The sequence below is a fragment of the Heloderma suspectum genome, chromosome 2 (genome assembly GCF_057233095.1).
Source record: "Heloderma suspectum isolate Gila_16-S chromosome 2, 16-S_ref, whole genome shotgun sequence".
In the NCBI taxonomy this organism is placed as follows: Eukaryota; Metazoa; Chordata; class Lepidosauria; order Squamata; family Helodermatidae; genus Heloderma; species Heloderma suspectum.
Genome location: NC_139459.1, coordinates 66,812,879 through 66,827,937, shown reverse-complemented (window position 1 = coordinate 66,827,937; position 15,059 = coordinate 66,812,879). Strand labels below are relative to the sequence as shown.

The following is a 15,059-nucleotide window of genomic DNA, read 5'->3' as shown; positions in this document are numbered from 1 at the left end:
TTCACATACTGATCCTACACCTGCATTGCTTCAATAACACAGCATCTCATGTTCCATTACACCCATGTGTATTATGAGAAAAGCAGTGTACAAATTAAACAATATCATCCATTCACTGGACCACAGAGTATGCATTGGGAATCCTACCCTGAAAGTTTTCAGCCTTAACAACACCCCAATAAATCCCCCAGGGACATTAAAGTTTTTGCAGGCCTGAATACATACGATTGCATACATTTTGCCTATATAAGTTATTAACATGTAACAAAGAAGAACTAGCATCCATAGGGCTGTACCTTGCATATCTCATTATATAGCACCTTAATAATGAAGCACAGGATTACTTCTTTGGGCTGTGCAGATACTCCTTCCAAGTTGCTCCATACAAGCATGAGCCAAACTAAAACAGTCATTACATTACAAATCTCAAACCCAAAACGGCATTCTTACAAAACACGTATTTGATATTTTTTAGTATACATTTGTAAACAAAAATTTAAAAATTCCTTTGTTCTTCCATGTAGAGCACTATTATCCCAATACTGTTCTTTGGCGCTGTACACAGACAAATACATTACAATTGCATTAAGCAAATTAACTTGAGAACAGGAAAAACAAATGAGATTAAATTGTACTAATGAATTTACCTGAAAGGTTAGGGACTGGTAATTGACTATTTCCTCTTGAATCATTTATTATGTAAAGCACAACAATGCAGTGGCAAAGATGGCTTTACATGTTAGTTAGTGAAAAAGAACATCTTCATGATATCACAATGTATCTCAGTATAATCTCCACACTACTATAAAAATCAATCTGTTAATAGCGCATCTTTAAACAAATATTACACATACCCTGATCTAAAACCTCCTCCTCTTCTCTTTTTGGCTGTTGCATTATGGAAACTTTATCCCCACTTTTGGCTTCTGAAAAACAGAATGGAGGAAATGTAATCTTCACATTAAGAAAGAAATTGACTGGTTAAGAGAGAAATTGACAGAAATTCATATTATGTACTGACCTTTGCAACAAAAATTAATCACAATGGGTTGGATCCAGATTTAGGCACATGGAACGGGTCTGGAGGAAGAAGAGTTCCTCATCCCTTCCTCACCATAGCAGGCCCTTCAGTCGTGTGTCCCCCCCCAATGTTATACAGAAGAAAATGCTCATGAAAGGTGTCTCCACCCAATTTTCAGGCATCCCCCTTTTCCTACACACAGCCTACTTACTCCATTCAGCAGAGTTTGCTGATCCTCTGTGCAGTATTTTCAGGGAATTAGACAATCTACCATGGAGAGGAAGGGGCAAAGAACTCAATTTCTCCCACTCCTGTTGCACATGCCTAAATCCAGATGCAGCCCAATAAGCCAGTGAAATAGAACTATTTATTTTCTGGTATCAGAAGATAAATTTACTATTTAATTCACCACAATCTATGGCTCCGTTTACACCTGGCCATAGGTCATTTGATCATTTATTCCTTGATGATTCACAGTTGAATGTGTCTGAGCATCAGACCTACAGTGGTTCTTGAACTACTGAGCTGAACAGGTTTATGTGGGGTTTAGCCACATTGTGCCCAGCTCTGGCCAAAAGGATGAAATACAGGGAAACCAGTTACGCCAGCCAAAGAACCCTCCTTACAGCAACAGACTGAAGCAGGCCAGGAGATTACTTCTTGACCTGTCAAATGCTTCTAGATTAGGCTTGCTCAGTAGTTGGAGCAACTAGGAAACTGGCTCTTTGTGGATACACACCCCTTAACTTTCAGAGGAGCTGGGTCTTGATAATGTGGAACTCCCTCCCTAGGGAACTCCGTCATGCCCCCTCTTTAATGAGCTTCCGTCGTGCATTAAAAACGTGGTTGTTCAGGCAGGCATTTGGGGTGGGTTAGGGTATTTTAGAAAATGTTTTTATTGTAGAATTTTATTGTTTTAAACTGTTTTATTGTATGTTGTACATCGCCCAGAGTGGCTGGGTGACCAGCCAGATGGGCGGGTAATAAATTTAATAAATAAATAAATAAATAAATAAAGTGTGAATCATCTTCATTGAAAAGTATTGTGGCCAAGGTAATTGCAAATGATATGAAAATCATTGTCTGGGGCATGGGAATCTGATCAGCAATAACTCTTTTCCATTGCTAAGTCATCATATGATACTACCGGCATTGTAGCGATTCAGTCATAATGGTAAACAATTTAGCGGCTAAATTTTAGCGTTATGGGAATGAACCTGCTTGACCTTCAGGTGCAAGAGCTTCCCCTTCTCTTCTGACATGGCCATGAGGATGACACTGGAAGCATCCACTTCCTCATTTAAACAAGCCAAGATCAAACTATGGCTTCTGATCTTCAAAAATCTATAGCTTAAGGTAACTACAGTTTGGTACACTTCAGGCCCAACAACAAACTGCAGTTAGTTTAAACCAGGAAGCAGGTGCTTCCAATCTTGTCCTCCTATGTGACATAGGAGGAGAGGGGAGGGGAAAAAACTTGTGCTTGACAATCAAGAAGGAACATTCCCATAATGCTAACCTATGATTTAGTGTTACATCCAAACCAGATCTTTGAGTGAGGAGTGTACATCTATGAACAAGACCTCTGAGAAGAAATGGGCTAGCTCCAGATGACTTTCTGAACATCATACTGCTTTGGATATATACTCAGTGATGCTAAAAATAGATTCCAATCGATTTCAGGACAATTTATTTATTTATTTATTTGTATGCATTCTGCGATTTGTACTTTATATGTAATGAAGTAATGTGAAAATTGAGCCTTAAATGATTAAATATCATGCAATATCATGCCAGGTGTATCAGGTCTCTTTTATACTTCAGGTTCTCACTGATTACTGGCTTTAGGTCATATCTTGACTGCTCCCCAGCTGAACTGTTATCTAACTAACCAACTGGGTGACCCACAAGGATAAATTTATTGGAGCTTGCCTCAGATTTCAATTGTATTTGGCAGCTTCTCCATGAGAACCTTAGATCTCCTTTCTCATGGCTTACTAGCCAACCATTACCACTGTTACTGCCTCACTCCCAAAAGTTAAATGACACACATATGGAAAGATGCAAACAAGTGCATTAAAATCAAAATTTGTACAAGCTCATACTAGAAGTCTGCCTAGGAGTGTAAAGAACCACAAACATTTATGCATGTATACAAACTAGGTAGAAATATGCCCATCTGGTTATATACACCTTTTGCAACAGAGGAAACAAATGAAGATGGAATGATGGACCAGTTTGATTCAAATAACCTGAACCAAGAGCAAAAGTGGAACATGTGTGTCTTAATGACTCCAATACAAGGTGCTACAAATGCTTATGCTCGTTCCCCAACTGTTTCAGTGGAGATGCTATGGATGAAATGGATACAAAAACCTTATTCAAGCATTCTGTTTTCAGGCATTATTGTTTGCTGCAATACAGGTAGGTTTCCTCTGATATAAAGCACATGAGGAAGAGGAGCATGCTAGCCCAGCTCCGTCCCTGAATATTTCCATCACCTTGTACTAGTGAAGGGAGACTTTCGGAAAAGGAGAAGCTCCTGTATCCATGAGGGCTCTCCATGCGATTTGAAATGCTGGAAAATCAGCATCCAAACCTTGTGGAAAGTCTTCACAGATAGAGGAGGCTCTCCTTTTCAGAAAATCACCCTCCACTTGTAGAGTGGGATGGAATGGTGTGTTCAGTAAACCTACAAATGGAATGCCTAAATAGAGCTTAAGGGTGCAATCCTATGCCTGTTTAGACTGGAAAAAGTCCTACAACTCCCAGCATTCCCTAGCCAGCATAGATTGCACCCCAAATCACCTTAAATTTGGCACTGATCTGCGGTAATGAAAAGAAACTGGTATCACTAAAATCTTTATAGCATTTGTACTGGTACAGCCAGATTTTAATGTAGCTCCACTCCACTGGAATTCCACTTACACAAGAGCTTTTGAGAACTGCAGCTCTTATGGGCCAAGCACTTACTGCTGTCATGTGGGTACCACTCAAGTAGCTCAACAGGCTTTTATTTAGGTGGACATAGATGTGTACCTAATCCATCCGAACAGACTCATTTTATAATCATGTCCTTCTACCGAAGGGTCCAAACCAAGCTTAGCACTGTGTGGCTAAGGGCAGTGGGAGCAGAGATCAGCTTTCTGGATCCGGAACCACTCTGTGCATGTGTGGGCCTACTGCATTCTGCTTTGCATAGGATTGCAGAGCTATACCGGATTCTTCTTGCATATTGAGTCTGTTTTGCTTGAAGCCTAGAGACTGCCATATTTAAATCAATGTCTCAATCTACTTGGTTAGCTTCCTTACAAATATCCATTTTGTTCAACCGCCCAGTCCTTTCTCCATTACTACTAGCAAACATATACATGTTTTTACCTTCATGATGTCCATGGGCCATCATAGTCATATCGGGCTTGACTGGAATAGGAATATTTGCCTCTTGTGGTATGCTTCTGAACATCTCTGGATTTATGTTCTGTGTACAGGTCATGTATGAGACTGCATGCTTGGCTTCCATGTAATACATAATGTAGAAATTGCACATTTCATCACTGGCTGTGCCCCTAAAGCAAAATACATCAGAGAGAAGATACAGATAGACGAGTAGGTTTTTATCAGTTATAACCTAAACTTGCAGAAATTGGTATAAAAGCCAAGGATGGGGGTGAGGGTCATAATCCTTTCCCAAATTATAGAAGGTTAGACAGCAGTGTGTTTTAAACATTCCACATTAAAAATGCATAAGACCCTTGCTTTGAAAAAGCCATTATCTTTAGCTGTTTGCTTAGCATTTACATTATGGAACACCAGTCTGCATAGTTTTCATAAACTATATTAGAAATCCTTTAGAAGGCTTAGCATTTTGGACGTGCAATGATAAACAAATTACCCCTCTGTTGCAAGTTCTCTAGTTTACCACCTAGTTCCTCATGTGTTTTCAGTCCACCAAATACCCTGGCTGCTGCATTGCCTCTATGAATTGCAGTGGCTTTTTGTTAGGTGCATTTCACAAATTCCCACTGATATGACTGGAGATATAGCAAAGGAGCAGTGCTTAGTGGATTGCACTCAAGATCACTAATAGGGAACACAGCAGTATAAACTATTTATTTCTTCCTGAAGATTTTTTCCCCTTCAGCCTAGATGATGTATTCCATTTACAAGTCATTAATAATTTACAATTTTAATTTAGGACTCTTCTATTTAATGCTTGCCAGATTCTTCATTCTTTTTTTTCCTGCTAGGCCACAAAGTATAGATCTGAGTAAAAAATTTAGTTTCATTATGTTATGGGACACAAAGTGTAACATCTTACATTTAGATTAAGTGATGCTGTAGTCTCGAGAGTACAAAATACCCCACAAACAACTTAAATTCTAAGCGTATTCAAGAAAAAGCAGGATATACTTTAGGGGCAATACAAGACAAACACTAGCAAGTAACAGTTGTTCAGAGTCTTGAAGCAGTAACCTATTTAGAATCCAGGCAACACCAACAGAGAAATTTGTATTTTCATTACAAAGACAAAAAAAGTTTTGCTATTTAAATAAAAGACATATATTATTGTACATACTGAACATTTGTTTATGTGTTTTATTTTTAAGAGGTATTCACTGCACTATCCTTCAGAAATTCTTATCAATTCACTAAGCAGTGCCAGTCCTCTAAGAAGCTCAAAAAAAACCCCACCCCCAAAAACTCAGTGGCCTGCAATAAGCTTTCTTTTTTTTTTCTTTTTAATTAGTTTTCACAATCAAGTCAGTCAGCCTACACTAATACAAAGGTGTGGGGGTGGACTATTTGCAGCTTCCAAAGACGTCAATGCTGACTTTTTCCCTGTGGCATCATGCAGCATTCATTTATTCACCATAGCAACAATAACGACACCAGTCAGGGAAGAAAGGAAGGGATGAGACCTTCCAAAAATGGAACTGATATTTCAGCCTTTTGAAAATCTGGAATCTCTTGACCACCACAGAAAGCTACATGGCTTTGACAAGATCTGTTTTAACTTCCTCTTCTTTTAATTCATTCTCTCCCTCACTGTCTGAGATAGCTCAGAGAACTCCCACCTCTTTAAAACATAAGCAAAGCATTGAAGTGCAATTGAGGAGTGAGCAAACCCACCTACACATAGCAGTATCAAAACACTGTCAGTGTTTCTAACATAGCACAGTTTGGTACCTCTGGAAGATAAAAATAGTAATATATTTAATAACTATCAGTTTGGTTGTTAATAAGATGCCAGATAACAGTGGAATATGAATCTTTTCTTCCTTCCACTCTGAGAAACATATACTTCCCTTCCTAAAGGATGGGAAAGAAATGGATAATTGGGCCTTGTTCAGTCTCCAGCAGGAGTGGAGAACCTTTTTCGTTCAAGGGCCGCATTCCTTCATGGCTAACCTTCTGGGAACTGCATGCCAATAGCAAGTGGACCTACCCCCCCCCCACACACACATCCATCCACACACAACATCCCCCTCACACAAATCCATACACCCACACACTTCCTCCCCCTATTCATAAATTTCTCCTGTGGTTTCCATGGTGTTACTGATGGATGATCATTAGAGCCTGCCTGATGTGTAGAACTGATAGGAAGTGCAGAGACACCTCAAATTCCTCTAGTTAGGCAACTACTTCTGCATTCCCCCGGTCATAACTGTGTTCTGTTTTATTCTAGAACCTTGCTATGTCTCTTTCATTAAAGTGAGTTATGTTTCTCTTATGTCTGTTTGGGTTGCTTTCTGTGCTTTTTTCCCAAACACTATCTTCTCTCTGTCCACCCCATTTGGGCTGCTTTCTCTGCCCCCCCTTCCTTCTCACCCACCTGAGCACTTTGTTTTGGATCTGTCAGGGATCCTCTTATGACCTGGTCCCCCTGAGCAACTCCTTAAGGATTTCTTGCCTCCTTAAGGGTTCCACCTTCCTTCTTTTAGCTTCCCCTTTCCAATAACGTGGGTTTATTGAAAAGGGGAAGCATGGGGTGATTGACCCTCTAGACACAGGGTTTCACCACAACAGTTTACAGGTCAATTAAAGCAAGCAAATCACAGCTAAAGGTATTTACACAATAGAACTGAGTGATACAAAAGGCATTAAGAGAAAATAAAAGTTGCAAAACACAAGTTCCTTTACCCTAGCTGTACTTAGACTTCTCCAGGCTGCTTCTTCCTGCTCCCTCTTCAGGCTCTGGTCTTTCCAACTCTGCTCTTACTGGCTCTCTTGCTCTCTTTATATACCCTCCTCCCTCAAAACCGAAAGTACGGTTTCAACCCTGAAGAAATAAAACTTAACTGGGGAAATGAAACTGAAGCTTAACTGGGGAAATGAAACTACTCCTCTCAGGAATATCCCCTCCCAACCAAAACCCAGGCCTCTAGGCCTGACCATTTGCCTTGCCTTGCATCTGTAGGCCTCAGAACTTCACAGGATCCCACCCCCTCTGCTCAGCTGATCCCCAAGGCACAGCTGAGGGGCAGGAAAAATAGGCTAGGAATGAGACAAATGGGCCAGATAGGGAGGCCTTGTAGGTCGCATTCAGTCTGTGGACTAGAGGTTCCCCTCCCCTGTTCTACATGGATACCCAGAAAACACAGAAGATGATGATGATTTATTTACATTTAGATATAAATAACCTGAACTACGAAAGCTGGCCATACAGTACTTCCCTCTTGATGCCAACTTTACATTTTAGAATTTAAGAGTAATTTCAGCATCTTCAGGCAATACAGAAAATATTAGCATTGGCTGATCTTAAACTTGAAGGAACTTTCCCTTATTTTAAGTCCCAGCTAGTTTCTTCTCATGAGAACCTCATGAGATAGGCTTAGTAGTCATCAGATTTGGAAACTCAAAGAGATATTGCATTAATTGTTTTGATATTATTCAGCAAGACAGAGATCTACAAATAGGGGAGAGGGGGAGAGAGAATGTTTGAAGACATTTACTTTTTTGCAAAATGGTGTATATGTGTATATACACACACACCATTATTTTTAGGCTGGGCAGCCCACAATTACAGCATCACAGAAAGAAATGACCTGCTCTAAACAGGACAGGACAGAATTGTAAGCAGCTTTTCCTTACCTGCTCAGTGATCCAGGAGCAGATCAGGAAGAACCAACTTCCTAACCAAGTTTGATCAAGATTTAGATTTAACGTGCTAACACACTGCTATGGCAGTATCATACAAAAAGTATGTGTATGTTAGACTATGAATTAAGAGGGTATTTGTCTCAGGGATGAGAATAATCCAGAGGGAAAAAGGGAACCTACTTGTGAACATACAAAGCTGCCTTATATTGAGGGCAGGCCAATGGTCCATCTAGCTCAGGGTTGTGTTGTACACGCACTGGCGGTAGTTCTCTAGGGCTGAGACAGGACATGCCAGGATTGAACCTGGGAGCTTTTGCACACAAAGTATGTAATCTTGCATTCAGCTACAGCCCTTTCCCAAGAGGTGTTTTGCCTTCAGGTTGCCTAACCTGTTTTAAGAATATAGGAAGCTGCATTATACCAACTCAGACTATTTGCCCATCTAGCCCAGTATAGTGGCTCTCTGGTAGAAGTCTTTCCTATCACCTGTTAGGAATCTTGTAACTGTCAGGAACTCAACCTGGAACCTTCTGCATACAAAGCAGGTGCTCTGTCATTGAACTATACTCCCTCTGAACTGCCAGGCATCCAACTGCCAGGTATCAATGATTATCAATAATCAGTGATTATCAGCCAGTGTGGTGTAGTGGCTAGAGTGCTGGACTGGGAGTCGGGAGATCTGGGTTCTAGTCCCCAGTCAGCCATGGAAGCTCACTGGGTGACTTTGGGGCCAGTCACAGACTCTCAGCCCAACCTACCTCACAGGGTTGTTGTTGTGAGGATAAAATGGAGGAGGAGAGAATTATGTATGCTGCCTTGAGTTCCTTGGAGGAAAAAAGGTGGGATATAAATGTAATAAATAACAACAACAACAACATAGTTGCTATGGATTCTCAGACATCCTACTATTGACTGGTCAAGCCAGAAAGTCGGAACTCGTTGCCCCCTTTAGCCTGTTCCTTTTAACTTCCTTTCTACTTAGCCTGCTCCTCCTTGCCTGCCCCTGTCCCTCAACAGTAGGAGTTGCCTCACTAAATATTAATCACAGCTTTCTGTTCTTCTACCATACTTTCTACCTCACCTTAGAAACAGATGCAGGGTTACTGATTGCTGGGCTGAATGCAACAAAAAACACAGAACTACAGGATAGGAAATTAACAGTTTCATTGTAATTAATCTCTCTACATCCTTATACTACCATCCTTAAAATAATCTTGTCAGAACAGATTAATACACTTTGCAGATGAAATGAAGACCATATATATATATATATGGAAAAAAAGAGTGGCTATTTTTTAAAAAAAATGTTCAGAAGATAGGCACTGCAGCTCAGTAAGCTTAAGGATATGAGCTAAATGAAACAATTATTCTACACAATGAGTAGGAAAAAATCATAAGCTTTCAGAAAAATCATTATAACTATCAGCCCATTGCACAGAAGCAGTTAAAATAAAGGATATTCTGGGCGCTCTTAGCACTAGAAGAGAATATTAAACACCGTAATAAGTGCCAGATACAATAAAGCATGCTGATCCAAAATGTTGTAAGAATAATAACAAACCAACAAATAACAAAGAATAATAATAATGATAATGATAATAATGAGAACGGAGTGGCCATCAGACATGGCAGAAGAATAACCCCCATATGTATATTCCTTTCAACTGTATAGACAAGAATGCACAGTTCAAAATTATAACACCATCACCACCACCATCACCATCATCATCTATTCTAAAACCAATTAGAGTCTTCCTGTGCTTGCACATATCTAGCCAAAACTGCACCAACACATGCGTAAGGGTAAGCAGAGTCAAGGTAATCCCGTGATTTGCAGGGTACCAAAGGTTCTGCAGAAAATACACTTTGCAGATGAAATGAAGACCATATATATATATGGGGGAAAAGAGTGGCTATTTTTTAAAAAAATGTTCAGAAGAAAGGCACTTCTTAAGGGTGCAAAAAAGGTGCAAAAGCCCCATAATAAGGGTGCAAAAGCCCCATAATAATGGACTACTGAATGAATGAGAAACACTGACAACTGAGCGGGGGCAGGAAATAGAATGGAGTGGCTGGAACAGGAGGACAGAGACACATCGATTATATATAAAAGAGTAGAAAGAACCATTGTCTGGATAGGTCAGTTTCTGGTTCACACACTGAAAAACTATTTTTAAATGGCCCAAGGACATAAATGAGAATTGCCCACAAACATCAATGAAGAAATCAAATATTTTAATGCAGTTGGGATTGGGAACAAATTTGGGTACCCCACCCTGAAGACCCCTCCGCCCCAAATGGATGAAAAAACTGGAGTGGCTTGAATTCTGAACAAAAGTACTTCACAGTACACTGTTTTGTTGTATGGCCCCATTTGTCTTTACTATTTGTAAACATCACAACACAGCACTGCTGCTTTGCGTGAGGTGTCGATATATGCTTTGTGTGAAAAAGCTCTTATATAGTTAAACAGAGATGATTATTCAAGCAAGGCCTTTCCACCAGTATGGAGACACTCCATCATCATACTAGGTAACACAGAAGCTAGGCTCAGGTAACTGCACTTTAGAAGCAGTTTGGCTTTTTCATCAGTGCCAAACATATATTGCTAGAAGAAATGTATGCTTGGCAGATGAACACCTCTCCACAGTCCCTGTCAGCACTGGCATTTAACACTTTAAAAAACAATGACTACCACCACTACATCAAAATGTGATAGAAACTGAGGAAATCTGATCTTTGCTCCTTTTGTACAATCTATCTTTGTGTGCAATGTACCAGCAGAAAATGGAGGCGTTCAACCCATAGGACCTTGTATATCCATATCTGCTTTTACCGCTGTAGTTAAGAATACTATGGAAACAATATTAATAAAAATACCTAACTGCTGTAATAACTATAACAGTGAATAAACATGTTGTTTACTCTGCTGGTTGGAAGTGCTTGCACGTTACGATATCACTTTAAATATGCCAAATGGCACCCCCCAAAAAGTGTTCCTATCAGGTTGCAGAATAGACAGCAGTGCAAGGGCTTGCTAGTATGCTACATCACCTCAGTCACTACAGTAGTCTGATTTAAACATATAATGATGAATTTTCATTTGAAAGTATTGACCTGTGCTACAGACCGTGCAACCATTAAGAACTCTTAATGCATATGTAATTATTTGAACATCTGAAACTCCATTTGTCCATCCAGAGATTCAGAGTGGCTCACAATAAGAATAAAAAAAATAAAATCAATATGCAAAACCAGCAACTAATTATTAAAACACAGCGAACAGCATAACCAATCAAACCAGAGTTAAAATCAACAGTTATAAAAGGATTAAGAAAATAGAAAGCTTTTAGCCTGCTAGCATCAAAACGATAGCAAACTCAGCACCAAATGTTCCTGGGAAGAGAGTTCCAGGGCCAGGGAGACATCACAGAGAAGGCACAATCTCCAGTCACCACACCTCTGACAATGGGAAAAAGGCCTCCAAGATCGTAATGCATACGCTGGTTTATCTAGGAGAAGGCAGCCCTTCAGATTCCCTGGTCCTAAGCTTACAGCCATTTCTCTAGCCAACTAGGTTAGATCCATGAGAACTCATTAGCAACATATCCTCAGTAGGATGCTCTGCTGTGCAGGTAATCATTGCTTTGACTCGTAAAAAGACAAGCATTGGTGACAACCATTAAAATCCTTTAAAATGCAGACACACATACCCTATGTATGTTTCTGAAGATCTGCCTTCACCGGTAAAGACACATCTTGCTGCTAGAGTATCTCCATACTTGATTTCTATGGGATTTTCTACAGGGTAAAATGCCTGAGAAGGGAAATAAAAAGGACAAGCATTTCAGACTACCACTATGTAGGTTTCCTCCCATTTATCCAATTAGAAACCATGGCCTTATAGGATACATCCCAGATGTACAGTTTATTTTTTATTTAATTGGTTTAGAATTTCTGTTTCAGAACATATCCTTACAGAAATCTCAAAGAGCCTCTACTTCAAATAGCAGTTTGGGTGATTTGGTTCGAGAGACTTTTAAAGAGGAAATAGCTCTGTGTGCATAAAATAATTTTGACATCCCTTTAAAAAGTTATCAGCAAATCAAACTTCTTTTTGAATTCGGAGGAGTTTGAAAATTCTGGGGAAGACAGCTTCTAATGGGGCTTTTTTTTTTTTTTAAGGTGCACATTCTGAACTTTATGCACACCCCACTCTTGCTTGCTGCCATGAAATCAAGCTGAATATATTAAATCTTCACAAACAATCAAATAAAGTATCTAATTCTCTCTCCACCAATGAAATATGTCATTTACTATTTTGAGCTTGTCTAGAGATGCAATGTCTATTTTTCACCAATTTTCATTTAATGCAGTCCCGTAAGATGAATCATGCTGGTCATCTTGGTTGCTATGGAATCTGCTGAACTTTCTAAGCCCAGTTTACTGGCAAGATAAATAGTCACTGGTTATGTTCTGTTTTTCTATGTAGGAGAGTTCTACAATGCCCAGCATGCAAACACATTGAACACACAAATCTTCCTTATGAGACACAAAGCAGCTCAGAGAGGCAAGACCATTCTTCCTCCAAGCAGAGGTGAAAAGAAACGTATCTAGGATTCCAATCATTTTACAAGGTTAAAGTTAGATTAACATATTATCTACTCCATTCATATTTGATCGCAGTATGATTGACTATTATAAATAATGGTGAATAGCAATGTTGGTAATGATATTGATGGTTTAATGGAATTCTGTGACAATGGATTGAAGTTTCTTTTTACTCTGTCGTGGCTTATGGTTTCAACAATAATTTTGAGTCTCTGATCACATTCCTTTCCATTTACCAGAAGTGAAAAAAGGGTACTACAAGCAGTAAAAGTCTCAAGTGAAAAAGTTTTAATAGCTTCACCTGAATATGATTTGTACCAAAATGATACAGCAAAGCATGATCTTGTTCACTAGTGATGCATATCATTTATTATTGCAACACCAATATGCACACAACATTAGAAATATCTCACTGCAAGTCAAATTATTATTAAGAATCCCTCCACCTTTTTTTGGATGAAAATACTTGCCTTCAATAGGCTCCCAACTCTATCCTGCATCAGAGTGCTTCACAATGTTTGAATGCCCTATGAAAACTTGGGAGTAGGGTTGGCGGAGAATTTCTCCCCGAAACTTCGGGGGGCCGAGCACCAACGTGTTCGGCCCCCCGAACAAGTTTCGGGGAGAAATCCTCCGAACCCCCCCGCCCCCCGCACCCCCCCCCCGGGACGGGACTTCCCTTCACCGAATGTCCCTCCCGGCGGCGGGTCCGGCTGGCGGTTCGGCGGGTGTTCGAGTGGGGCGGGAGCGGCAGCCGGTCTTTTGACCGGCTGCCGCCGCCGCCGCCGCCATTGCAATGAAAGAAAAACAAAACAAAACACCCTGATAGGCTACGTGACGATTCACGTAGCCTATCACCGCTAGATTTGCAAAGTCAGCCGTGATAGGCTACGTCAATCGTCACGTAGCCTATCACGGGTGACTTTAAAAAAAAAAAAGTGTGTACGGATAATGGCGGCCCCCATAGGGAGCCGCCATTCCCGTTCCTTATTTGGTCGCTGTAGTCTACGTAAAGATTTACGTAGACTACGGCGAAAATAAGGGCAACGCTATTATCCGTACACACTTTTTTTTTTTTTTTAAAGTCACCCGTGATAGGCTACGTGACGATTGACGTAGCCTATCACGGCTGACTTTGCAGATCTAGCCGTGATAGGCTACGTGAATCGTCATGTAGCCTATCAGGGGGCGTTTTTTTTTTTTTTTAAAACTTTCGCATTCGCGGCCAGGCGAGGCGGGAAGCCTCCTCCCCGGCCTGAATTTCGGCCGGGGCGAGGCGGGAAGCCTCCCCCCCGGCCTGAATTTCGGCCGGGCTGAGGTGGGAAGCCTCCCCCCCCGGCCTGAACTTTGCGGGGGGACCAGCGAAGCACCTCCCCCCCACCGCGAACGTCCTTCGAGGACAGGTAAGTGACTTTCGTCCACCCCTACTTGGGAGTAAGTCCCATTGAACTGCTATTTGCATCTGGGCAGTATCCAATACTGCCACTGTGCCTCCACTCATTGTTTTGTGCCCGCGGGACCAACTACTAGTGCGTTTCCTCTCATTTCTGGAACAGAATAGATCAGCAGAGCTCCCTCCTGCATGCTCTGCTGACCTGCCCCATTCTAGAAACAAGTGTTTCTGCTTGTTTTTAGTTGCTTCAGGTACTGCTAGCTTCCCATTGCGCTGGTGGGCAGACAGCATTGGATACTGGCCTCTGAGTAAAAACACAAAGGAATGGGTTCCTATACATCAAGTGTTAAAAAAGAGGGGGTAAAGAAAAGAAAAAGGGGGGGGGGAAGGGCGGGAACAAAACACTAGCTAGGATCCTAATATATACTGTGGACAATTTTTATCACCATCCTCAACACACATCCACACACCTTTGAAACTAAAGGGAGTTGCTAAAGCAGTGGGTGATACGGTATAGAAATTTGCTATTCAAAGAGAGGGGAGGGGGAACTAGTGGTTCACATAAGCCAGTCTTCCCCAACCTGGTGCCCTCCACATGTTTCGGACTGCAACTCTCAGCACTTCTGACCATTGTCCATGCTGGCTGGGACTGATGGGAATTGAAGTCCACTACATCTGAAGGATATCAGGTTGGAGAAGACTGGCATTAGCCCTTCTCCTACCCTACATAGGTTGTACCTGCTGCTTTTCCTTTGATATATGAGCTGCTTCATTAAATAGCTACCCCAGCTTTTTTTTTTCAACCATGTTCACCGCCCCCCACCCCCTTACCTTATAGACAGATGTAAGCTCTGCCTACTCGGCCCAGCTGTCAGCCCCTGCCCAATGCATAATTGGGCTACTGATTGTTGACTCGGGCCCTGACAA

General features: G+C 41.0%; 1 protein-coding gene across 11 annotated transcripts in view; it reads right to left on the bottom strand.

Moving 5' to 3' along the window:
• Positions 1 to 15,059, bottom strand: part of PAM (peptidylglycine alpha-amidating monooxygenase) — a 184,921-nt gene that overhangs the window by 47,065 nt on the left and 122,797 nt on the right. For all 11 annotated transcript variants that reach the window (XM_084833818.1, XM_084833810.1, XM_084833812.1 and 8 more), the window contains 3 exons: positions 11,842 to 11,945; positions 4,403 to 4,590; positions 855 to 926 (listed from right to left, as the gene is read on the bottom strand). In XM_084833818.1, the coding sequence (XP_084689944.1) occupies positions 855 to 926; positions 4,403 to 4,590; positions 11,842 to 11,945 (364 nt within the window). The remainder of the gene's footprint in view (positions 1 to 854; positions 927 to 4,402; positions 4,591 to 11,841; positions 11,946 to 15,059) is intronic.